Source organism: Vicugna pacos, chromosome 11 (assembly GCF_048564905.1).
Source record: "Vicugna pacos chromosome 11, VicPac4, whole genome shotgun sequence".
NCBI lineage: Eukaryota > Metazoa > Chordata > Mammalia > Artiodactyla > Camelidae > Vicugna > Vicugna pacos.
The window spans coordinates 37,283,833-37,311,724 of record NC_132997.1 but is presented as its reverse complement, the minus strand read 5'-3'; the positions used below and the strand labels follow the sequence as shown (position 1 = coordinate 37,311,724).

At 35.5% G+C, this 27,892-nt stretch overlaps 1 protein-coding gene across 3 annotated transcripts in view; it reads right to left on the bottom strand.

Annotated features, from left to right (window-relative positions):
- PARG (poly(ADP-ribose) glycohydrolase) overlaps positions 1-27,892 on the bottom strand; it is a 109,310-nt gene that overhangs the window by 22,906 nt on the left and 58,512 nt on the right. For all 3 annotated transcript variants that reach the window (XM_015249387.3, XM_015249386.3, XM_006216083.4), the window contains exons 10-15: positions 25,372-25,451; positions 21,566-21,626; positions 16,285-16,360; positions 10,422-10,569; positions 2,490-2,568; positions 919-1,027 (exon numbers count right to left, since the gene is read on the bottom strand). In XM_015249387.3, the coding sequence (XP_015104873.1) occupies positions 919-1,027; positions 2,490-2,568; positions 10,422-10,569; positions 16,285-16,360; positions 21,566-21,626; positions 25,372-25,451 (553 nt within the window). The remainder of the gene's footprint in view (positions 1-918; positions 1,028-2,489; positions 2,569-10,421; positions 10,570-16,284; positions 16,361-21,565; positions 21,627-25,371; positions 25,452-27,892) is intronic.

The window sequence follows — 27,892 nt, the reverse complement described above, 5'->3', positions numbered from 1 at the left end:
ATGAGATACTGAATGCCACACATGCCGATCCCAGGGCACTCCCAATCCCCTTGCAATGGTACACACAGTCTGCTGTCATTATCAAAAGTCTATGTGGGGATTGGCTCAGGGGTAGCCATGAAAAACCACAAACCTCATTATCTTATGAATCAATTTCATAACCAAATCCTACTCATGGGAGTTAAACAATGGTTTTCAGAGCTGAGTCAGTCTTCTAAGCTATGAGAGCAACTGGAGGAACTAAGGAAAATACCACCTGTTTTGGTAAAGCCCTATTTATCTAGAGAACAGAATCAGCATGCCATCGTATGACAGTTTATTACGGTTAACACTAGCAAAAATTTGAACTCACAATAGGTCTGGCTCATTTTTATATTTTTGTAATACAATTTAAAAAAAAAAGAAAATGATTATAGGAGACGGAACGAAGCAGCACAGAAAACCACAGATTCCATCATAAATACGTCAAATTATCAAATAAATAAATAATTTATATGTGAATCTTACCTTTAATAGAACAACACTGACTTGACTTTTATGGGTTATTGGTTTTACTCATGATAGCAAACCTTGTAGAGAAAATGTCATTGGGCAGGTCTGAAAAAAAAACTTTCAGGGTTCATTCATTTCTATAGGGTTTTACCGCGATAATGTTCCAAAGCAGCTGAAAGTACTTGATGAGATAAATGCATGTGTGGGGCTTAATATCAAGCAATAGCCTATCTGGCATCAGTAATCAAACAATTACGAAATGGAAAGTACATCTTGTACAAGCTGACAGACCCATTAAATCAGGAGAGCTGTTGGGCAGACATACTGACACTGCAAGAATTACCAGAAAGCATTAATTCCAGCATTAATAAAATGGCAGTAAATAGATGACAGCTGCCAGATGAACTACGAAATAAGGTTACTGGCCTTGTTAAGCTCGCGTCTGATTTTCTCAGGCACAAACTGGTCGAGGTAGCGTCTGAAGTGAAGGGCGTCGATGGCGACGATCTCAGTGCCGCGCCGCTGCCAGTCGTCCCTGAGGCAGGACGGATGGGGGAAGATGAGGAATGGGGAAAGGCACTTACAAAATAAAACCCTCACAGACTCACGTTTCTCTGGGAGGGATAAGATATTAAAAACAAACAAACCAACCAGGGGCTATATGTCTCAGCAAAGCAGGAGAGCAGAAAACACCATTTTATTTTTAGATTCCAAGGCAATACATATCGTGGACTGCCAGTCTTTAAACAGTAAAGTGAAAAATTATCTAAGACAGCAAATAGAACATATCGTAAACATCTATCATTTACAGTGAGTCTCTGAGGTTAAAACACTTGTGGAGCAAACAAAAGGAATTTAGTTCTTTGTTTCCTCTAATAATAAAGACACTGCATTTGTATCTTGACAAGAGCTCACTCCTTTGTTTTGAAAGACCTGCTCTAAGTCAATGAGTAACATCACCATATACTGTCCAAGAACTAATCCCAAGAAGTCAACTGCTGTAAAAAATGTGTAATAAAATCAGTACAAAAGTCTACCTACTATGCTCAACTGCTGACTGTGCATAACTATTTTTAAAAAGGGAAAGAAATGGAAGTGGATAATAATACTTCATGGAAACCAGAAGGACTGGATGAAATCATTTTGGAAATGTAAAATTCCAAATATTTCATCTTTTTTATAAATGTGCAAATATTAGTATGTCAGCCAGCTTTTCACACTGAAGAATAGCAATAGAAACCTTCATGCTAGTCTGTAAACAATTATCAGGAATTCAACATCAACACAGATAATTGTTGCAACCACGTATTTTAACCAAACCAGAGGGAAAGAGACTAGGGACTGGACTTGAGATAATACAAAGAAGAAGTTTGTATGTCTACACAGGTAATAGCTGATTTTTTCTGCCACTTTTGCATTAAAACACACACACAGACAAACATATACATTTTTCTGTAAAAATTTACCTCTGGTAAACCAAATTAGTGGGGAAGTAAAAATGTTACAGTGTAAAATATATTCTAATAAGAAACAGGAGACAGCAGCAACAAATTCACCATACGTTCTGCTGTCGACTGTGTCGTCTCATTAGGTAAACTGCCCCAACATACGTTTGCCCCGCTTACCTAAACTCACAGAAGAGTTAAAGATAACTAAATAAGCTGTTTAAAGGCTTTAAGCTCTAATTAGAATCTATTCTAAATTAAGTTTGGCCTGGGAAGTTAACCACCACTGACTGCTTACAATTAGCAGCTGAGATACCTGAAGAGAGCTGTGCCTTTCTTGTTCTTGGTTTAGACATACGGCTTTTATTTCTCTGTTCTTCCCTTTGGTATATGGACATGGTAATACTGTTTTAACTACTAATGAACCTGTACTATTGAATTTAAAAAGAAAATTCAATTTCTAAAATGAGAGTAGATGGGAGACAGAATGTACTGGGTCAAGCCCACATTCCTGAGCTTCTGGCCACGTACTAAAGAAGGAAATGAACTCACCTTTCACTCCTATCTTCATGGCTCCGGGCCCAACGATATGTTTCAGCATAGCCTGTGTATTCACTGTACTGTTCAGTACCTGAAACAAATAATCTGCCACTATTATTTTTCAGAAAAACTTTTCTTAAAAACTGTACCTTCTAAAGGGTCTTTGATAATAAACAAACGAACAACCCCACTGGTCTTAATGACTTATTATTATTTCCCATAAAGAAAAAAATGATGCCTCCAAAAACCATTGCAGTGTTTACCATACAGTGAATGAATGTCCCAATCAACAAAGAAAAACAGGCTCTGTCATATTCATTTTTTTTATTTTGTGAGGAATGCATAAAGACTGTGTTTTATAGAAGTCCACTGTCTTCAATGTCAGTGATCTGATGATAACATTTAATAAGTATTGTTGAGAAAAGAAATTTTACATAAAAACATTCCCTAAGTGTCATTAAAATTAAATCTAGGATTTGCAAATCAATAGGTACGGTACTTCAAAGGGCTCTGTAAAACCAGGAGATTTATGCATGAGAAGACAAGGGAGAGAAAAAAGCATAATTAACATTCATCTGATGAGAATATGTACCAAGCTTGGCACATAACATAGATTTCCAGTTCATTGGACTTGGACATATCAAAAGTGTTCTACTCTTTAACTAAATAAGCTCATTCCAATTTCTATGGTCAACTCATAATTACTTGACTTTATGAGAAAAAAACAGTAAAATTAAAAGCTGCCTTATTAGATCCAATTAAATAGAAATACACAGAACAATTCACCCCAAACCAACAGAAGACACATTCTTTTCAAGTGCACATAGAATATTCTCCAGAACAGATCACGTGTTAGACCACAAAACAAATCTCAATAAATTTAAGATGATTAAAATCATATCAAGCAGTTTTTCTGACCACAAGAGTATGAAACTAGAAATCAACCACAAGAAAAAAAACTTCAAAAAAACCAAACACATGGAGTCTATGCAACATGGTACTAAACAATGAGTAGATCACTAAAGAAATCAAAGAAGAAATCTAAAAATAGCTGGAGACAAATGAAAATGGAAACACACCCTCCAAAATCTGTGGGACACAGCAAAAGCATTTCTAAGAGGATGGTTTATAGCAATACAAGCCTACCTCAGGAAACAAGAAAAATATCAAATAAACAATCTGACCTTACATATAAAGGAATTAGAAAAAGAATAAATAAAACCCAAAATTAATAGAAGTAAAGAAAATAATAAAGATCAGAGCAGAAATAAATGAAATACAGACTGAAAAAAAAAATAGAAAAGATCACCAAAACTAAAGAGCTGGTTCTTTGAGAAAATAAACAAAACTGAAAAACTTTTAATTGGACACACTAAGGGAATAAAATGATAAAGGCCTCAAATTGATAAAATCAGCAAGGACAGAGAAGTTATAACCACCACTACAAAAACCCAAAGGACAAGTGATTACTAGGAACAATTATATGCCAAAAAAATGTACAACACAGAAGAAATGGATAAATTCTCAGAAATATACAAATCCCAAAAACAGAATCAGGAAGAAACGGAAAATAACAAATAAACCCATTACCATAGTGAAACTGAATCAGTAATAATAATTTTTAAAACTTCTAATAAACAAAAGTCCATGACCAGGTGGCTTCACAGGTGATTTTGTATAACATTGGAAGAGTTAACGCCTATCCTTCTCAAATTATTCCAAAAAGATGAAAAGGAAGGAACACTTCCAAACTCATTCTATATGGCCAGCATCAACCTGATACCAAAATCAGACAAAGATATCACAAAAAAGGGGAAACTACAGGCCAATACCACTGATGAACACAGATTTAAAAAATCCTCAACAAAATTTTAGCAAAACAAATTCAACATAAAAAGGATCACACACCACGATCAAGTGGAATTTATCCCAAGCATACAAGGATGGTTCAATATCTGCAAATCAATCAATGTGATAAACCACACTAACAAACTGAAGAATAAAGAGAATATAATCATCTCAATAAGGTTCAGCTTTTGATAAAATTCAACATCCACTTGATAGAAACTCAACAAAGAGAGTACAGAGGGAACATACTTCAACATAATAAAGGCCGTATATGACAAATCCACAGTCAATGTCATACTCAATGCTGAAAAGCAAAAAGCGTTTCCTCTAAGATAGGAACAAGACAAGAATGCCCACTCTCACTACTTCTATTCAACATAACATTAGCAGTCTTAGCCACAGCAATCAGACAAGAAAAAGAACATAAAAGAAATCCAAATTGGAGCCCAAATAAAGAATTAAAAGTTCTTCAATACCATAAAGCAGTTAGTATTGGTGTCATCAGAATTAACTTTGTAAGGGGTTAGAGAAACAAAAGGTATTTGAATCCATTTACGTGAGGTTTAAAAGAAACCTTGTCTACTGATCTGAATAGGAATAAAGACAGCCAGGAACAATCTTGTTCTTTTGTTTTCTGCCCTGCAGTGGACAAGCCTCATTTTCCCCAATATTAAAAGTAATAATAATAATAATAATAATAATAATAATAATAATAATAATAATGCCTACTCTGATCTCTTAACTATGAAAACAAACAGCTTTCTGTCTTTTCAAAAGAAAGTGGTTGAACAATATAAACTATCAATGATCATATTTCCATTTCAAGTTAGAATGGTTTCAGTCTTCTTTCCTAAGAGAAACAAAGTTAGATTTATTTCCTTCAGGTTTGGGAAATCAAAAACGCACACATACAGATGCTTTTCCTTAGTCTAAATGAATTAAATCCTGAAATTTCTAAGTAGACATCTTTCAAAATTATGTTGTTCTGAAAAAAAAATCAATGCTCTTAGCTTGTTTTAAATTCAAATGTATCGATAAACTTTTATGAAAATGCTAAGGTAAACAGTGATGACAGCAAAAAGACAGAAGACTGAGTGACCTTTGCGACAGTTCTCTGGATAGCCTATAAGACTTCATGCTCAGAGATAAACTTACACTTAAGTTAAAAACTCTAAGGAACCCATTAAAATCTTTTCAAGAGCTCATGACAACTTTATGAGTTCTTAGATTTAGTAGTAAGAAAAATTCTTATTTTCTTTTACTAGCAATGAAAGTTTATGATGACCATAGCAAAGAATATGTGGAGATTTAAAAAATGCTACTTACTAATGGGCTGTGCCCTTGGAAAGAAGATTTATACAAAAACCATTACCCTGCTTTTATTAGTATCATTAAAAAAGTGGTGATTATGCAGCAGAAAGAACACTCTTGTTTTTCATTCCCATGATTAATAAACATTAAGAAAGGCCAAACTCCAACTGAATTTGGATCTTTCCCAATGAGCTGGTGTCATTTTGTTAGCACTGGGCTGTTATGGTAGTGATGGGCACCTCTAGAGTTGTTACTCTATAAAAAGTACCAGCACTATAAGCAATGGTGTCCACTTTTGTCCTTTCTATCAGTTCTGCTGACACTCACAAAAGATATAAGGACCTGTGGTGTCTGGGATGATTTGATTCACTGGAGGGCAGGTTTTATATTAAATGTACCAACATTCCACTCAGTAGTTTCATGTGTAGGCATCTGCTTTATGTTCTTACCAAACAGGAACAACAAAACAATATCCCAGAACCACAGTAACACCTTTTGGTACTGAGGCTGTTTACTGGATGTTGTAGAGGAACACAAAGGGGATAAAAAAGGGAAGACTGGAGTTTTAATTCTTTCCCTCTATCTGTACTCACTGAAAGGTTTTAACTCATGACTGCTCCAGGAAGGGTAGCAGCAAATAGAAGGATTAACACTGTCTGGATAAAAGGATTTGCCTGTTTGTATGACCTGTTTCATATTCATTTAAAAGTCTGATACCAACCAGATGCCCTACAATGATGATAAATTTAATTTATTTCCAATTTCTCAAACTCTTCTACAGATTCAGGCAGCACAGTCACAGCCATTAGCTCATTGAGCCTGGATGAATCATTGAAGGAATGGAATTGATCAGGCAGATAGATTGCAGTGCATGGTTAAGAGTCTCCTAAGAAGGGAGATGGCAGAAATCCAACATCAAATAGATGATGAAATGGCCATTTCCATTAAGGGAACATCACATCACAGATATTAATTAGGAGGCACTAAAATAGAGTTAAGTGGATATGGGGAAAAAATGCTGAGTTAAAGTCACCCCGGGTGTCCTGAGCCTGAGGTAATTACAGATGTGAAGGTGAGTCATGGATCTGCAACTCTCCATCTATTTCACAATGGCTGCAGGTAAGACAGAGACCAACTATAACTGCAGTGATGATCCTTTTAGACTGGGGACAAACTCTCCTTAAAAATGAAAAACAATTCTAATGCTTTCCTTTTATTATTCCCAGGGAAATTACATCTTTTATTTACAGAAACATTAATGGGAGGTGACAAGAGACTACTTTCCTAGTACAACAGAAATGAAGCAAATGAAACAAATTAGCTTTGAGTTTAAATGCCCAGCATTCTACTAACTTTTTTATTTCAAGGATGTAAATTCATCTTAAAAATTGATGGGATATTTTGTTATGTCTTCAATTCCAACCTAGCTTAACTGCTATAAATTAAGAATCTTCTAAAGTATTATTCAATACACACAAATGCTGGAGTCAGTCACATTCCAGACCTTCATTGTTCTCTAAAACAGTTGAGATCAATATTCTTAATATTCATTTGCCCAACAATGGACTTCTGACCATTTAATTTTTTTTTGTTCTGTAATTCCTTATACTCCTTTCTCCCCTAGAAATTTCTATCTATCTTTTCTTTCTGCATACATAATAAACAGCAAATGCAGATAGATTACCAATATGTGCACTAAGAAAATGCTGAGAATAAAACAGTTTTATCTTCCTATTTCAGTACAGTCTGGTTCACAACCTCAGAATTCTGGATGAAATCTTCAGGTTATTAACTTCAAAGAGCTGCATTTCTATCAAAAAAGAAGCTCCTTTGCCAAAGTTTCATTCTTAAGTTCCTACATAAACTCAACTAACAATTGTTATTTTTTGCCTTACCTCACCAAAATAGCAGAATCACAAGAATATTATAAGAAATAATACAGAATATCTAAAAGATGTGAAATAACTTGTTGAAAGCCCTTTTACCCACAAGTACTTATAAAAGATAAGGACACAACAGCAAAAATGACAGAGTAAGAGCCTTGGAGAATTCTCTTCTCCACAAAAATGGGAACGCTGGCAAAACTTTGTGAGAATCATCTTTTTCTGAACTGTGGGAATTAACCAAAGGCTTGCAGCAGTCTGAGTGTTAATTAAAGAAAAATTGGCTGAATATTGGCTAAAAACAGTGAGTTATGTGGTGCTTTAACTTGCCCTATTCGTATTCCACTTTCCCAAGCTCTGCAGTAGCCTTAAAAGCCATTAGCCTGTAACCATACTGAAAACCAGCAGCCTGGTAGCCACCAGAGGGGGCAGAAGAAAGTTTAAGCTCCATTCAAAACCCCATTCTCAGAGAACTGTCATCATTTGACTTGTCCGGTGGGTCCCTGGAAGACTTCACTCACAATGCTGTCTTTATTTGACCAGACTTGGACTTTGTCCAATGGGAAAAGTCTAATTCCCAGGGTTGTTTGTTGAAAAAAACTATAGTCAATTATTTAACAGTGTAACTGCCTGAAGCAGTAGATTTCAGTCGGGGTAAATAGGCTAACCAAAAGGCTTCAAAGGAAAAGCTGAGGAATGAGAAGTCCTTTTAAGGGACTTCAAAAAGTTCTAAGTATCCTCAGGAATCTGGAAGTCTACACACATGCCCATGGCTGTGCACATGCTCCAGAAAGGCCTGAGAATGTCCTAAACTCTTCCCTCTGTCTGATCTTGAAGCTCTGTGCAAGCAGGAAGGAAGTGCCTGGTGGAGTGTTGAAGGTGAGCCCCAACATAAACCTTTGGCAAGGACTGAGTGACTTATTGGCTCTAAGCATTTAAGGAAATCTCTGTCCAATCATTAGCTGACCACTAACCTAACCAAGCAGAGACGTTAGTGGCCACACATAAAAAAGAAAACAGACTTTACAGTATTAGATCAGGAAAGTCACTAAACAAACAACAAACAGCAACAAAAACAAACTCTGGGGAAAGAAGAAAATCTAATTTCAAGAGTTGCCACATTTAAAATGTCCTGTTTCCAAGAAAACCTGAGACATGCAGAGAAACAAGAAAGTAGGGCCCATACTCAGGGGGAAAAAGTAGTCATTAGTAACTGTCCCTGAGGTGCCTTGATGTTGGACTAAACAGACTTTAAATCAGTTGTTTTAAATACATCCAAAAAACTAAAGGAAATTATGTCTAAAGAACTAAATGAAGGTATGAGAATAATGCATCATAAATAGAGAATATAAAGAGATAGAAATTATTTTCAAATTATTTTTAAAAAGAACCAAACAGAAATTCTGGAGTTGAAAAGTATAACTGCAATAAAAATTTCACTGGAGGGATTAAAAAGCAGATTAGAGCAGACAGAAGAAAGAATTAGCGAACTTGAAGATAGAGCAATTGAAATTATCCAGTCTGAGAAACAGAAAGAATGATGAAAGAAGGAAAACGAACAGAGCTTCAGAGACCAATGGGACATCACCAAATGTGCCAACATACGCACAACAGAAGTCCCAGAAACAGAGAAGAGGATAGGGACAGAAAGAATACTTGAAAAAATAATGCCCAAAACTTATCAAACACGTCTAAATATTCAAGATGCTCAATGAACCCATATAGGATAAAGTCAAAGAGATCCATACCTACACATACCATAATCAAAGAATTGAAAGACAAAGAGGGATTCTTGAAAGCAAAACATAAGGGACAAAATTTAGATACTCTCCTAAAGGCTGCCTACAAATGTATCAGAGACAAAGAGTGCGGCTTCAAGATTAGACCTCAGTCTTAGTTCTGTCATGTATCTCTTTAGAGATAAATTTGTTGAGTTATACGTTTGATAAAACTAATAGGGGATGCTTTTTGTCCTATTGTAACTTTTAAGAGTAACAATCAACCAAATTTTCCAAACCAGTTGAATGTTTAGTCTCCTACACTAATCTCAAAGTGGCAATAGATTCAAAGAGGAAATAAATTCTCTTTCGCAGAAAGAAGAAAGTATCAGCGTTTCATGGCCAATTATGGCTTTTATGTGGGAGTGTTCTTTACGTACCCAAATAAAAGGTTTAACTTACCTACATGGCTGATTAAGAGCTTCTTAAGAGCTATGAGTTAATCATTAATTTTGTTTGTAACCTATACACAAGAAAATACTGCAGCATATTGATATCACAATCTAGAGAAACTTAAAGAAAATAAATGTAAATCTTAATAACAGACCTAAAGTATAAATTTGACTATGTTTCCTTCTCTCCTCCTCCCATATTAACTTGAGAAGAAACACTAAGATAGTCACACTTTTTCTCTTAGAATTAGAAATTAGAATAAACATAAGGTTACTGATTTATTTCCCTTTTATAAAGCTCACTATTGTACGACTCTCTCCAAACACCGTAACTGTGTTTTTTATATTTATATAGTGTGTTCATATTAAAGTACAACAAATCACTTTAAAATAAAATAGGAAAAAAATAATAGGATACATGCTCAAAGACATATCATTCTTCTTTTTAAGGGTACTATACCATAAAATTTCAAACTGGACAGTAATTGAATTGTTTTTACCCTTGTTCCTAAGATAAAATTACCAAGAAAGAAAAAATGGGGATAAAATGTCTTACTCAAGATTATGAAAATAAAATTGTAACAATTAAAAATTAAGCATAATTAATGAATAAAAATACTGGGAGTAATAACCATAGTAGAGAAAAGCTTTATCTGGGTGGCCTCTAGTCTTCATGATAGATAGTCATAGGTGGGGAACACTACCCCATTGTCCAGACCTCCCAAAACTAACCTGTGATAATAAGACATTCATTGTGATCCAGGACCTCAGTGAAGAGCCGTGAAACAATCAACTCAGGGTTGATTAAAAAGCGGATTTCTTCTTGCACAAGTCCTGCACTGGTTACACCACCTCCAACAAAACGGTTTGCAAAATCCACCTATTTGGGAAAATGTGGCATATTAAATGATGATTTAAAATACTCACATGTACAATAAAGAAGTGTGCTCCCTCTAAACTCTGACCTTCCTTTCCCATATAAATCAATCCCCAAGTTAGTAATCTTCCTGGGGAGAATAGATTGTGGTTGACTGCACTCTCCATCTCACTGCAGTTAACATCTCTGAATATTTCTATGGATTCCAAAATCTTAGAAGGAATTTGGAAAATAAAGCTTTCAGGCAAAAGCTTCAATATAATTATATGGACTCTTGTTTATAAACCTTATTGGTGCTTGAAGGGCCACAAATCACAGGAGGTTTTACCCGGAGAGGTTTCAAGATCATTTCTCCATCATTCACCACTCAATTTCAATTTATGTACTTCATACGACTTTAAAACAATTATACAGGCACACTTCAATTTATTGCAGTTTGCTTTACTGCACTTCACAAACATTGTGTTTTTCACATATTAAAGGTTTATGGCAACCCTGCACCCAGCAAGGCTACAGAGGCCATTTTTCCAATGGCATTTGCTCACTTGGTGCCTCTGTGTCACATTTTGGTAATCCTTGCAATATTTCAAATCTTCCACAAGCAAAAAGATTACAGCTTGCTAAAGGCTGAGATGATGGTTGGCACTTTTTAGCAATAAAGTACTTTTTAATTAAGGTATGTACTTTTTTTAAGACATAATGCTATTGAACACTTAAAAGACTACAGTATAGTGTAAATATAACTTTTATATGCACCGAGAAACCGAAAAATTCGTGTGACTAGCTTTACTGCAATGATCTGGAACCAAACCTGTGGTATCTCCAAGGTAGATAGCCTGTATCTTTCTCATATAATATGGCAATCAAGGACTTGTCCTTAAAGATTTGAAAAATTAGTATTTGATCTTTTTTGGGTAACTTTTTTCTTTTGTGGAAGAATAAAGGGATGGAAATTTCTTCCTTCTAAATTCAATCGCAAACCCCAAACCACATAAACATTTCAACTATTTCTTCTTTAATACACCTCAGGGGAAAAAATGAAGACAAAAACCTAGTTTAACAACAAAGAGTCAAAGATTAATTATTTCTAATTTAGTTTAAAACTATACATAAGTTTTCCATGGAGTACTATGATGGGACCCCCAAGCTCCTGTTAATAAAGATGAGTTACACAATCCTCAAGACAAAGCAACTTAACTTACCAGGATTATGTTTGTCTTAAATTTTCTATGCAGTCTAATGTGTCCAACAGTATGCTAGGCTCTATGGGGTAATATGTAAGAAATGGTTTCTGATTCTGTCTTACATTACTCTACTTAAGGAATTAGATTATACACAGACACAACTTGTGTACATCCATAAACACTACCCCAACCCCACCCCGCACAGGAATTCACTAAGTAACGTAAGAGAGGCTTCTACATGTATAGGAAAGACACACTCCTGCATCTCTTCTTTACTCACACTACTATCACACTCACAACACATCTTACACCAGACATGTGGATCTTCCACATACCAAGCATTCTGTGACATCAGCTGGGTGTCCTTCAATTCAGTTCCGACACATTTTACCTGGAGTTAGCATCAGATCCCACAGGCTAAGGATTCAGTCCCATAAGACTGCCCTAGTTCAGATGCTTATCTCAAGTCCACGATGGCACCCGTACTTCCAGTTGACAGGCTATAAATTAGGGTTCCCATGATTCCTCCTGGGGTTTGATGAGTTGCTAGAATAGCTCAAAGAACTCAGGGTAACACGAGCTTACATTTACTAACTTATTAGAAAGGATATAATAAAGGACACAGATGAGCAGTCAGATGAAGAGATACACAGGGAAAGGTATGTGGGAAGGGACACAGAGATTCTACACCCTTTCCAGCCAAGTCACCTTCCAACCCAAAAGCTCTCCAAATCCTGTACTTCTGAAATTTTTATGGAAGTTTCATCATATAGGTATGATTGATCATTAACTGAGTCTCCAGTCGCTCTCCTTTCCCAGAGGGTGTAAGGTGGAGTGAAAAGTTCCAAATTTCTAATCATGACTTAGTCTTTCTGGTGACCAGCCCTGATCCTGAAGCTACCCAGGAGCCCACCAAGAGCTGAATCCTTAGAACAAAAGAGACTCCTATCACCCCCGAAATTTCAAGGGATTCAGGAACTCTCATTCAGGAATCAGGGTCAAGGACCAAATATTAGAACAACAGATGCTCCTAGTGCTTTGCTCACTTAGGAAATTACAACAGTTTTAGGAGCTCTGTGCCAACAAAAGGGTGCAGAGAGCAATATATATATATATATATATTTCCTATTATTTCACATATACTTTTAAACTATTGTCAAATATAAGATTTCTTAAAACTTCTTTGTGTTCTCTAAAGCAATTATGATATGAAATGATAATGTGAAGCCTATTTTACGAAAGAGTAAAAGAAGAATGAATTTTTTATATGTAAAAATATGTATGAAGGGACAGAAATTAACAGAAGATAAAGTAGTCTCGTTTCACTATAGAACTTAAAAAATACTGAAAGATGTGACTGGATAAGTTCTTGAAATGAGTTACAACAGTTAATCATATATATTATTTGGGTTTATATTCTGGTATAATAAATCAACACTAAAAAACAAAGTAAATCTACCCTATACAGAAAAATAACCGGATAAACTAGTCCACTGATTAGAATTAGTTACCCCTATTACATAATAAGGTCTTTATGCATAGGGTGAGTATGGCTTAAATTGTTCAATTCAACAAATATTGATGAAATACTGTGCTGTGAACCATGGAATACGAAGATGAATAAGATGTGGTTCCTGGTTTCAGAGCATTTACAATCTAGATGGGAGTCAGGCACATAAGTAGAACGGTAAAATGATTATTAAAGAACCTATTAGTATGTATTTGATACTTCCCAAATAATACAGTTAACTAAAATCAGAGCATGAGGAGGATAGGGGGGCATTTCAAGAGGATGTAGCATTCAAATTAGATTTTGCTGACATTCTGGCCGAGGGAACAGCTGCACAGAGACATAGGAAAAACCAGATGTAAAGAACTGTCTGAGGAGGGCGGTAAGCAGATGCCTTATGCCTGTGTGCAGTGCATAGCACGTGGAGAGGTGAAGCTGGTAATGAGCTGGTCTGGCGTCCAGGAAACTTTTACTTAATCCTGAAGGTTCTGGGAAAGATTCTAAGAAGAAGAGTAACACTGTGTTTTAGGAAGATAATTTAGGCTATAGTTTAAAGAATGAACTGGAAAAGTAAAAGCAGAAAGACTGGTTAGGTACATACTGAATACTTTGGACAGGCTCTATCTACCAGGTCCTCAGACAGGTCAGTGTGAAGGAAAGTGAAGGAAGAGAGAGACCCAGCAAAGAAACAAAATAGACAGCTCTTGAAAACTGAGAAACTGGCTAAGGATAATGGCATTCGTTCTGAAAATGAGAAACAAAGATGGTCTGAGATCAGCTCAACTTAACTGTTACTGGAACAAGGCACACAACTAAATAAAAAACACAGACTCTATCCAGTCTATGTACTATGTGGAAATAAACGAAATACATTCAATGTGCATGCTATTGTTCATTCTCTGAACAGAAGGCCAACATTTACTACTTGAAAGGTGTGCACAGAAACAAATACACTAAACTCAATATGCCTCTGAAAGCAGAGGTTTTTTAGAAAATCAAAGTTTCTACTACTTAAAAAAGTTTTTAACAAAAGGCTCTCTATTACAGGTGAGAAACTTGTTCCAGTACGTGAAAACAAGCATATAAGTGCTTCTTTATTTTTAGCCAGTCATTTTCCAACTCACTTTAAAGCTACTTGTTCAGCTTACTCAGTTCCTGAATTCTAACTTGATGAAAAGAGAGAAATGATAACACTCCTTAGAAGGGTTTTGTTGTTGTTGCCATTCAGCATAATGTAATTTATATGCTGCAGAGGAGCTTTGTAGCACTGCAATACAATATTCTCTGGTCTCCTGGGGATACACGGCATGGGTAGGGAGAAAAATAAATAGAAGCCTTTATGGTATTCTTTTAATCTACTGAGGTTTCACATTTCGTCTATAACATATTCCAGAGTAGTGGGGAGAATCTCAACCTTGAACTTTGTTAAATAATTCCTTGTTGAACTGTATTATAATCAAAAGGCCAGCATTCCTGTAGTGCTAACTAGCAGTAGCTTTATTTATTTCATGTGTAATAAGACTCCCTTGGGGGGAAGGGCAATAGCTCAGTGGTAGAGTGCCTGCTTAGCATGCACAAGGCCCTGGGTTCAATCCTTAGAACCTCCATTAAAAAAAAAAAAAAAGACTCCCTCAGTTAATCCAAGATGTCAATGTGGGAAAGAACGCCATCAAGATGGAAATGTGGGGGGAGGTGATATGTATTTGAAACAAGTTTTAGCCTTATTTCAAAATTATTATTTTAAGTAGAAGAAAAGGGACTTATTAAATACAAATTAAAAAAATTTTAAGTACAGGATAAATATTAATTCAGTTATCCTAAGTGTTTTTGGTTATAATCTTAATGATTGGGAGACGATTTGAAACAAAACCTGGTTTGCCTCTGAAGATTTTAACTATAAATATGTCTAAATAAAAGGCCATTCTAAAAAGAATCTCGGCACTTACAGCATTAAGTACACAATAACTAATCAAACGCAAATCAGTCTTCTAGTCAGTTTATAATAAAAATTAAGTTATTTAAACATATCGGTCCATTCTCAGGCAACTGCTTTATTTAGTGTCTGATTCTATATAAGCATCGAATAAGGATCTAAGAAGAAAAAAATCACCTACTCCTAGTATAAATGAGATGGTGAACAAACTTCTTTCAAAGAAAATTAGGATTACAATGTTCCTGCAGATAAGAACACAAAACACTAACATTTTGTCTCTGATTAGTGGTTTTAAAAAAAGATCACTATAAAGCAAAAGAAAAGCACATATTTGGTAAAAAAAAAATAAAATAAAATAAAATAAATAAAAAAATAAAAAAAAAAGAAAAGCACATATTTAGGTTAGGCGTAACAACAATTTAAAGCTAGATACAAAGATGTTTTATTTGTTAACTCTTTTTTCCCCCCCCAAAATTTTTAAGAAATGGCAGTAACACAGATTAATAACAAAGACTGAGAGGCACAAAAAATTACCTGCTCTAAAACAGAAAGACAGCAAATATAGTTGGTTCATGTGCCTAAAACTATTACATATGGGAGAGAGGGTTTTCTTATCAATCAGTTTTAGATGTCTGCCTCCTAGACTCAAACAAGGTTGGTGGCAGAAAAACATTTCAAGGTGGTCATTATTTAGGGCAGAACAAGAGCCTTTAAAGACAAAGAACAAAACTGCCTGGTGACAGCTTGTCAAGACCATACCCTGGGAACTTCCTCCACTGTCAATCTACAATCTGTGTCTGAACCAAGAGGCCTGATGTTGTCCAGATCTTCGGATTTTCTGTCAAGGTTTTTTAAAGAGGCACATGTAAGAAACAGAGAACCTATATTGGCAAATAACAGTATTACCAAGGCTGTCAAGATGATGTGTTTGGTGTTTTTCTCCATTCTGCTATCATGCTTCTTTGCATTAAATCAGCTTAGAAGATATATAAACAGCTTTTCAAATTTCCTATTCAGAAGCTGGATAAGAGAAAGTCCCTCTCTCCCCCACCTCCCACTCCCCTCCACACACAATGCTGTGATTCACCTACCTGTAGCATGCCTTGACCGTTTCCTTCTATGGTACCTTCATAAGTGACATGCAGTCGAGTCAGGAGTTTTTCACATCTACAATTTTAAAAAGGTATTCCCTTATTTATTTTTTTAATGGTAAGCACTTCACTACAGAAAAATTTGAAAATATAGATTAACTATAAAAGAAAAATGGAAACTACTCCAAGTCTCAAAAGTCAGAAATAGATGCCCACTCTTAACATTCTTGGGACAGTCTCCCCCAATTTTCCCATTCAAATATAGAAATACACACATTTAAATTAACATGGGAGAGCATACTGCTTTGAAGCCTGTTTTCCCCCGCAAAAATCAAAGTTTCTTTTCTTTAATTTTTTTCCATTTTTATACATTTAAAAAATTACTTTCCATTTACAGTTATTAAAAAATATTGGCTATATTCTCCATATGGTACAATATATCCTTGAGCCTATCTTACACCCAGTTTGTATCTCCCACTCCCCATCCCTGTGTTGCCCCTCCCGCTCCCCAGTGGTAACCACTAGTTGGTTCTCTGTATCTGTGAGTCTGTTTCTTTTTTGTTATATTCACTAGCTGGTTGTATTTTTTAGATTCCACATATAAGTGGTATCATATAGTATTTGTCTTTGTTTGTCTGGCTTATTTCACTTAGATAATACCCTCCAAGTCCATCCATGTTGGTATAAATGGCAAAATTTTATTCTTTTTTATGGCAGAGTAGTACTCTATTGTAATATATACCACATCTTCTTATCCATTCATCTGTTGACACCTAGATTGCTTCCGTATCTTGGAAATTGTAAATAATGCTGCTATAAACATTAGGGTGCGTATATCTTTTCAAATGAGTGTTTCTGGTTTTTTTGGACGTATACCTAGGAGTGGAACTGCTGGGCCATATGGTAATTCTATGTTGAGTCTTTTGAGAAACTTCCATACTGTTTTCCACAGTGGCTGCACCAGTTTACATTCCCATCAACAGTGTACAAGGAAAGTTTCTCCTCTTTAAAAGTTGAAAAACTACTCAAAATATTTTTTAAAAATTAATACCTATGAAATTGTATGCTGAGTCAGCAACCTAACGAAAAATATAGAAAAATCTGACCAAAAAAATCATGCATGATTCTCAGAGGGGCTCTATTTTAACCAGTCTGGAAATCATATATGGGGGAGGGGTCTTGATGAAAACACATGCCACAGAAATTCTGATTTATAGTATTTTTATATCAATAAAAGTGATAGATAAACCTAGTACCTGTAAGTTACAATTATTTTCTTTCCTTTTTATAAACCATGGTCGTTGAGGTGTTTATGGGGGGTTCTGATATGCTACTGCCATTTTTGGCACCTTGACATATTGAATATTTTAAGCTGAAGAAATTTGAGAAAGAGGCAGAAGCAGAAAGGTCACTCTGACCTCCTCCCCCTCTCCCCCTTCTTACCTGAAACAAGCAGTAAAAACCCTCATGTGATGCGCCCTCCCTATACCTGGAGGAAAGGAGCACTCTTACCTCTGAAGATAAAGAGATGCCAAGAGAATTCTAACACAGAGATTGCTGTTTCCCCTAGTTTACTATAATCACCTCCTACTCGTTTACATCCCATGTTCCTCCACGACTGTCCACTCTACATCAAACCTAGCATAAAAGTACATCAATCTGTTTCTTTCGGTCTTTATTTCCTCGTGAAAGCTTCTGAGTCACATAAAGCTTACATAAAAGAAATCTGCATGCTTTTCTCCTGTTAATCTGTCTTTATCACTTTCATTTTCACAGCCAGCCAGGCACAAGAGAGCTGAGGAAAACTTTTCTCCTGCCCTACAGTGTTTATCTGGCTTACATTATATTTTTTAAAATTCCATTTTATTAATAGTAGTTGACGATGGCATTTTTCCTTAGTAGACTTTCCCCCTGATTACTTACTGAATAAAAACTATAAGTTATAAAAGAATGCCACAGAATGTAACAGATAAGCCCCTAACTTATAGAAGAGTGGCATAAACGTTTTGGAGGAAGGGGAATTATATATTTTTAAAAACAACTTTTAAAAAAAGACAATTTAGCCAGGAAGCACTATTTACTTACTGAGATTTGCTTACTTCCTGGTATCAACGAGTTCAAATACATTTTTGGTAAAGCTCCAGTGATAATTAAACTCAGAAGATAATTCAATACAGGTTCTATTCTAAAAGCTTCATATGTATTAACTCATTTAATCTTCACAACATCCCTATTACCATCTTCCTTTAACAGATGGGAAAACAAAGCATAGAGAGCTTAGGTAACCTGCCCAAGCCTAGTGAAAGAAGCAACAAATAATTGAACCTAGAAAGCCCAAGTCAATGGTTCAAGCTCTTAACCAGTAAGTTATACTTTCAGAAAAATTACTTTGCAAATCTCTTGGAGAAAGTACTATAGTTTGATTTTTTTTTAACTTCCTTATTTTTTGGAGTGGGGGGGGTCCCCTACTTTCCTGGCTATTTTATTCCAAGGGAGACCACCTATAAGGATACCAAAAGCATGATCCAGAAATCTCACCTGCTGTCAATTATTCTCTGTGATTATAGTTGTCAACTTATAGCACACTTCTTAATAAAAGTATGAAATTGCTAGAAACTGGTGTTTTGTTTTTTTTTAATGAGCATCCTCCAACTTCCGGATTGGTTTCCCCTTCTGGCTCCAGCAAATCCTTCATACCACTGCCCCAGGAATCAAAGATACAGATTATTCTAGCTCTCCGTGTTTAACTAAGCCTGGCTAAGGCGTTTACTGATAATCACAGGGTTAACTATAATGCTCGAAACTTAGAACTCAGAAAAGCCTCTAACTTCCTGGCAGCCATTTAGTCCCTTACTCTTGGGAACACCAACAACCCTCACCACGTCTTCATCCTCTCTCTTTTAAGTGAATGCATGTTTCTGGTTCTGTGGAATCAGGGAGACTGATTTTAATTACATTCTCCAACTCACTTACGAAGCAGCTAAAACAAAAAAGAGATCAATGAAATAAAAAAAAAGTTTAAAAGGTTATGAAGATAAGCCTATCAAGGTTAAGAGGAATATCTTGATCTTACTTAAGGGGCAAAGTTATCTCCTTGACACAGCAGTCTCACCGGTCTCTGCATTCTGACCTACCCCTTCTCTCCCAGATGGTGTACAAATAGGTGTCCTTTCACGTTAGTGCCAAAGGAATGCCAGGTGCAGAGATCCTGAGCGGAATTTAAAACAACTCCTCTGAATGATCTATAAAATTTACACCAAAGAGACATGAACAAAACATCTGTGTTCCTATTAAAGATTAAGAGAAGAGCTAAGAAAAGCAATCCTCTGTACTCTGGTCTGGGCAGATAGCACAGCAGATTGTTACTTTCAGTTCTAGGTGCCATATTTCAAGAGGGACCAATGGCCTAGAGTCTGTCAAGAACAGAGTTAAAGGGTTTACAATCCCTATTATATATGACACAGAAGAAATGAGTAGTATATACATGTGTGCACTGTTAGAGGTGGGAGTACATCAAGAAAGCATTAAAATACGTGAAGGAGGATCGAATGTTAAAGAAAATTAGATTTACAATTATTTATTGTAACTCCAGAAGGAAGAACCAGGAATGGGATTTGGCAGGGCGGGGCAGGGGAGGTTTTTAGAAGACAGACTTTTTTAGTGATGAAAATATTAGATAATATAACACAAGCAGCCAACAATGGGATAGACAGGGGTTGGTCAGGGAGTTTCCCATCACCGAGGCTGTTACAGGCATTACAAAGTTATTATTTTTAGCAGGCGGCTGGACCGGATGACTTCCTGGGGTCCCTTTCATCTCTAATATGCCATGACTCCAAAATGCTGTACATGTTTCTCTTCCTTTCTGGCTCAATTTTACTTTGTTTTTGTTTTCCTTTTGGTTGTTTAATCTTTTATCCACTTCCCTCTGCTAATAATCTTCTCAGCCATGCAGTCAGCCTCCTCAAGTAAGTGTGTTTTTCTTTCACCTCACAAGTAAACATCTTTGATGACTGAAAACACAGGAAAGCCACCTAAGCATATGCGGCTCCTAATGTTAATTCCTTTAAGAATGGGTGTCTTTCATTGCTAAGTCCAAACAAAACAGTTACAAACTATGATGAAAATTATTAGAAAGTGAAAATGAAGAAACACTGGTTAACACGAATGCACACCCAAAATACGCATTTAGTGTTAAGTTTAACCATGTCCTCACATGCATTGAAATAGTAGATTCATTCTTCTTTAAGTGCTTTGGGGATATGCTCAAGGTTAGAAAACATGTTGGCTATTTCAGAGCACTAAGGAACTTACAAATCCGAATAAAATCAGGTTGGTTATTATCTGCCTCAGTATTGGCAGACAAATAATAAGAAAAGCCCTATTAAATTAGCAACTTCCACAAAATTGCCAATAGTACACGTAAACGTGGACAAACTTCAAAACTCTTGTCACTCAAATTCTAGGTAATTACTATCTACTTTTTAGTTTAATTAAAAAAAATCCCTTCTAAGTGAAGTAAGCCAGAAAGAGAAAGAAAATACCATATGAGATCACTCTTATGTGGAATCTAAAAAAAAAAACAAAAAACAAAAATAAATACAAAACAGAAACAGACTCACAGACATAGAATACAAACTTGTAGTTGCCAAGGGAGTGGGGGGTGGGAAGGGACAGACTGGGATTTTAAAATGTAGAATAGATAAACAAGATTATACTGTATAGCACAAGGGAATATATACAAGATCTGGTGGTAGCTCGCAGCAAAAAAAAAAAAATGTGACAATGAATATATGCATGTTCATGTATAACAGAAAAATTGTGCTCTACACTGGAATTTGACACAACATTGTAAAATGACTATTACTCAATAAAAAAATGTTTAAAAAAAAATCCCAATCTCGTCCTCCAGAAAGAATAGCCATAAAATACAAACACTAGCCAAAAAAAGGAGGGTAAGGAGGAGCATTAAATGTTGGTGTTCTGTTTAATATTAGTATGTTCACACATAAAACTTCTTAATTCTAAATAGCACTTTGTTTCAGAAGACAAAACTAAGGCGAAAGAGTAGAAGTGAAAGGGTTGCAGACTTCGATTCAAAAGGTAGGACCTTTCTAACAATGACAGCTACCAACTGATCATTTTAAGAGGAAAACTCTCTAGTACTAGGGCAATTAAGAGGTTGAGAAGCCATCTTTCCAGGGGCTATAAAATAGAATTCTCTCATGGTGAAAGAGTCCTTCTCATTCTAAGATTCCAGGATTATTTATATCATTATTACCTTTCCCACTCTGGAAAATCTTCAAGACTCTGTCTTGTAAATGTCACCAACCCAGTAGGTTCTACAAAAGCAATAAAAGAGAAATACACCCAAAATAAGTTTTAAATTTGAAAAGATTTTATGTGTGTGTGTATAATTTTTTTTTCCCAGTAAAAGAATGGGTCCAACAATGGCCATAAAACTAGTTGGGAAATACCAAGCCTAGTGTTGGAACACAACAGAAGGTTGATTTAATATAATATTATCCTTACAGAAGGAACTCTTTCTATAAAATAGTAAGCCCTCCTTAAAACACAAAACTACACAGATAACAGCACAACAGTAGGATATGAGTCCTGGTACTTTTTGGTTAAGTTTGCTAAACTGAATATACTTTTAAAAAATCCTTAGGAAAAGAAAGATGTATCATGAACGTAGCTTATACAATAAAGACAAACTGAATTTTAATCTGTAGACTACTTCTCAAAGAAAAGCCTAACCCTACACCTGAAGATTGGTGAATGTATACACATTTATGAGTTTTGTTATAAAATAATATGTCTAAGATTAAAAAAGAAAATTCTTGGCGTGTCCTTTGAGGTTGACACAGCTAAATCCAGGGCTTAGACGATATACAATTGCTCTTCTTATAAGGCGCCTTAGCCAGAAGGAGGAATTACTGTGTTCCAAGAGGCTAGAGAAGAAAGATGACATAGTTTTCAAGGATCAATAGATATGAGAGGATCAAAATGCAGTAAATTTTAGAGGATAAGATCCTTTTTTGTTAGGGTTACCTTTTTTTTTTTAAACTAGTGGCAAAAGCAACAAATAAATCAGTTGGCCAAAAGTAATTTGTTTGATTCAAATCAAAGAACAAACTAAAAAGACCAGGCCATTTCTGTTTTCTTCTCTTAAAAAAAAAAAAGAAAAAGAAAAAGCTCTTAAGCAGGGAGAAACATGTCAGGAACTATTAGTGATAATGGTGGGAGAGTCCCACTGAAAGCTTGGCAAACATTTCATTCCTCTGGATGATTCCACTTTTCTCTGCTCTCAGTCACAAGCAGTAACGACTCAAAAATCACATGGAGTAGTGACAGCAGAACACAGAATTTTGTTAACATGGGTTACAAAGTACTCTTTAGATATCTAACTTTCTTTATGATAAATGGATAGCATATTTAAAACTCACAAGTATGAGGTCAAACGATTCAAACACTAGAGAAGCAACTCTATTAATAGAAAACCAACGTCTGTATCATCATTCAGTAACTTAGCAGAAAAGTAAGAACATTAAATGTCCCTCATATACACTAGAAGAGACCAGAAGAAATTAAAAAATGAACATTTCCGGCAAAGCAATAAAGAAGGAAGAAGAACATGGCTCTTTAGACATAATTAATAACAAAAATAACTTGAGAGCCTGCCTACTACCTTTCTTCCATAAAAAGACACCTTTCACACCAGAATAGGTTATTTTGGGTAATCAAGTATGTCCCTTAATAAAATCACAATATACACTGTATATGAATCATCAGTTTTTAAATACTCCATCTATAAGATAGTTTTACCTAAAATTATATTGAAAATAACTCACAAAGCTCTTCAAAATCTTTAAGCCTCAAGATCTTCACTATAAATATAAAATGTAGAGTTTTCACAACATTGAAAAGTTGGTACTGATGGAATTACACGTTATCAAATCTAAAAAGCTCATTTTTTCATGTGTTAAGCTTCTGAAACTAGGATACACCTTACATAGTCAAAGGTATCTAGCCATTGCCTTGGTCTGGACTAAAGTTGCATTTTTCCAGAGACGATGTGCATCTGCTTCCATCATCGTCTGGGGGCACCACCAACCTGAGATCAGCCTGAATTAAATCTTCCATTGCAGGCTTCTGGTAATATGACTTCAGACCTCAGACTTGGGGCTTGTGGTGCAAATTTTCAGGGAGGATTTTTTTGGTGCCTTCTCTACCTAGGTTGACCCTTGCAGTTCGTTGACCCTCTTCTGCACGGCCAAGTTAATGTCTCATTTATCCTTAGACTAGGGGTACAGACCTTCAGTGTACCAGCTTTATAAGAGATCTCCTACGACTCCACATCCTAAGTGTTTTTCCCTTCTTAGGGGTAGGTAACATAATGGCAACTTCTTACCATCTGTCATGTCCTAGAGTTAATGAAATATGGAACTTTAAGTAGGTTTCTATAAGTTTATACCTAGTAGATGCCATAACTTTTATGTAATTATTAAATTACAAACTCCTTTTATTTTACTTAGTATTTCCTCCTTAAGCCTGTAGCTTTACAGCCTAAAAACCTATAGCATGTCTCAGTGTATTTCTACAAAGAACCAAATTCCCATGTACAGTGAAAAAGTCAGAAAATAAAATGTCTAATTTCAATTTATTTTTTCAGCCTAATTCCTAATACTTATGATGATTTATAACATCTAGTTGAAAAACAAAATTGTAGCTTTTTCCCTCAAAGGATTTAAAATCCTAAAACTTGGGAAGGCAAGTAAGCTTTTAAAGCAGACATGCATGATTTAATTAACTTCAAGGACAGAAACGTAAACTCTGAATTACTTAGATATAGTAATGGAATACATTCTATTTAGATTTAGAATATTGAAAAATATACTCATCTTTCTAACGAATTATTAAAACTTCTAATTTGGCTTTATGTCTCATAAGGCCCAATAAGCCTTCATATTCCTTAATATTTCATTCAGTACAGAGCACAAAACTTAAAATAGATAACCCAAAAAATAAATAACCCTTTATCAAAGAAGCCTATGTTTTTTTGCCCTTAAATACCAATATCCTGATAACTGATTTCTCCCCCCAAATTTGAATAATGTCCAATACAATACATTCAAGAGGGAAAAAATGCCAATGTGAGGTTACTTACTATGGAAAGGATATGAGAAAAATGATCTTAAAATAATTCAGTGAGGACCAGACTTGAAAAGAACCCATTTCACTTGACCAGAGTTGACCTGTTGTACTTATCAAAAGCAAACTCTTGAGATGTTCTAGTTTCCTTTATAACTGATTTGTAGGAAAGGCTACCCATGATAATAGCTAACATTTATAAAGCACGTAACTTCTCATTTAATATTTACAACTACCCTGTGAGGAAGGCTATCATTATTCTTTTATTTTACAGATGAGGAAACTGAGGCTTAGCGAGGTTTAGAAACTTGTCCGTGGTCACTCAGCAACTAGGATAAGAGTAGCGACACCAACCTATTACTAGCTGTCACTACCAACGTCGGTTAGACAGTGACCACCACTACCTCAGGTGCTATGATTAGCCTTGGAAAAAAAAAGATGGTCAAGGTCCAGCACAGGAAGAACAAACCCGTAAACACTAAGTACAATAATATTTTATAAGAACTCTACACAGGGCATTAAGGAGGCACAAAAGAGAAGGATGGGTGGAAAGGCAATGAATTAGTCAACCTCTGCAAGTAAACTAATTATAACAATCAATGCTTCTTTAAATAAAGAACACCGAAAATGTATTTCCTGGTCAATATACATTCTTTGGAAGTATTAACTTACTTCTTTTTATTCATGAAAATCCATTAGACTATATTACACTGGTCTAATTTCAGAGGACACAAAACTCACACACATTCATAGAACACATTTATGTATACATAAACATACGCATAAAATGTAGATCATAATATTGAATTATTACTGTTTCAATGTCTTTTGGCAGGCAAGTGTACTTTGAACACATAATGTTTTCGACCTGTCACTTGATCTGAACTGTCCTCGCCAGTGATAAAAATTACAGTAAGAATGAAAGGAATTTACTTCTCTCTGTGACTCTTCTAAAGTAGCAGAAGAGCGTTTTAAGCTTCTCTGGTTTCCTTGATGAACGTCCTTCAAACAATCTGAAAGAGATCGAAAATAAAAGAGGGTGAAGGATGATTTAAAATGTTTTAATGATTCACAAGAAACTAAATCTACATTGCTACTAAGTAATAAGTAGTTCTTCCAGAAGGCAATTCTGTAATGATAGAAAACCAGGAAACATTCAGATTCAAACAGCATCTGGAGAGGACTGAAACCAACCAGAACCAGGCTTCTTAAAAGTTGTTCAGGTCAGATGGCACTCTCTAACAACCACGTTCCTCCAATCTATTTTCCTCCAGGGAGAAGGCACCATCTGGTCCCCCAAAGTCAATTAGGCCAGTGAGTTAATGCTTGATCATCTTCCCAATGGCAAATACTATTTTATTTATAGTTCATAATATTACTAGGTAGTTAAATGATTGAACCAAAATGGTATCTGAAAAAAAGTCCAAATGATTGTTTGTGGTGGGGGCAGCAATGACAGCAACAAGCAGGTATGACAAGATATTGGGGTACTGACCAAAAATATACGCTTTGTATGTAACCAAAACAATGCTGACCCTATGCCATCTAGTTTCCAGCAATCTGGACTTGCACTACTTAATTTAGTTTTCTTTGAAATGACGTGGTATTGTTATTGGTAACACATAATGCAATTTATCCTGAGGAAAGAAAAGCAGGGCTTTGGAAGCATATGACCTGAGGAAGTAGTTCACTAAAAGATTTCTAACACAAAAGCATGCTTTCAGGCACAAGATCTAGCTTTACAAAGGCATTTACAAATTATAAAGAAATTCTGTGGCTATAAATAATGAGGTATTATTCATTTGCCTCTAGTCATATACTCTGGCTTTAAAACCAGAAACCCTTCAAGTAAAAGTTTGCTTTAATAAGTGCCAAAATGGGTAAAATATTTCATGATTAGAAAAACAAGCTTATGTAACTATGCAGAGAGAGAAAAGTTAATTCTATGAGAAAATCCTATTGAGCAACTGAAATGAATTAGGAAAAGGGAAGGAAATGTAGATTTCAAATCATCCTGTTTTCAATGATCTGAAATTCTTTATTCAGGGTCAATTTCTGAGAAGACAATTTATATGAATACTTATTTCCTGAAAAGAATGCTAATGTCAGAACATATTTTTACCAAATGTGAAATCTAATTAATTTTTAAAAATAGTTTGGGTGAGTGCCTGGGTGATCATTTTTACTCATCTAAAAGAACTTATTTTTTCAAATGTTTATTACAAATACTCTTAAAAACCAGCTGCCTGCCAAAAGAAAGAATCTTTGAGTGTGTAGGTTTCAGTGTGGTTTCTTCTGCAATACGTCAACCAGAATAGTTTGTTTAAATCAAAATGACAGTCGAAATGAAGAAGCCACTTGGCAGTTTAATTAAACATCCTGTATCAAATAAAAATGATTTATCAAATGAATACCTTGGGATCCATTGCACAGTCCCTTTCTAGGTTTACTATTTAGCAGAGGGAAGCAGGATGAATATAAAGGCAGCTATCATTTTGGAGAGATGAACTGATGTACTATACAGTTCAATTAAGGGAAAAAAGTTCCTCTTCATAGAACTGTTGCATCATGAGTGAAAATGGCTATGGCCCTTCAGAAATAATTCCCCCACACATAAAAAGCTTCCATGTGTGGTCAGTTGTTTGTAAAATGGCATACAAGTTCACATATTTCATAACCATGATGACAAATTATTAACCTTTTATTAACCGTAGGAGCCTCTTGGGACTACAGATTTATTACCTTAGCAAAATGGACTTTCCCGGAAAGATTATATGGCTGTTTTATCACGGACTTCAAATGAGCACCATTGTTTATTTTGCAGGTTTAACTCATAGGAACAAATCAAGCAGAATCTCCATGTATTCTCTTCATTCACTGTTCCAAGTCTAATTTCAAATAACTATGTAACCAAATATGCTTTCTCTCTTCCTGATGGAGAATTGTGTGTAGGGTGGAATCAGAAACACAAGGAGGGTGGGGTAGAAAGCTGGGGAAGATGAAGCAGGTTTAAAACTCCTGTGTTAATTCTCAGATTTCACTGTTGTAAAATTTTAAAGTACTATGTATAGCCACCTAAATAAAATGAAGTGTCCTGATATGAAAGAAGCAAAAAACCATAAAAACACAGGCAATCTGCAGGAGTGAAAGCTACAAGAGTGATGTACTATCTGAAGGACAGTGTTTGGCAGGGAGGAGACAGAAAAAGGGACTGAGGATGGAGCCCAAGAAGGGAAAGAGACAAAAAGATGGGCTGGCAAGACTGAGAGGAGGAAGGGACTGACAGAAGTTTGGGTGGAGACAGAGGGAGATGTGAGGGACTGAAACTCACAGAGACACACATTTAGAGACAAACACAGAAAGAGACAGAGACTCAGAGAAAATGAGATTCTCACAATGATCAAGCACCATACAATTTTTTAACTCCTCAACACCGTTTCTTTTTTTTAAATTC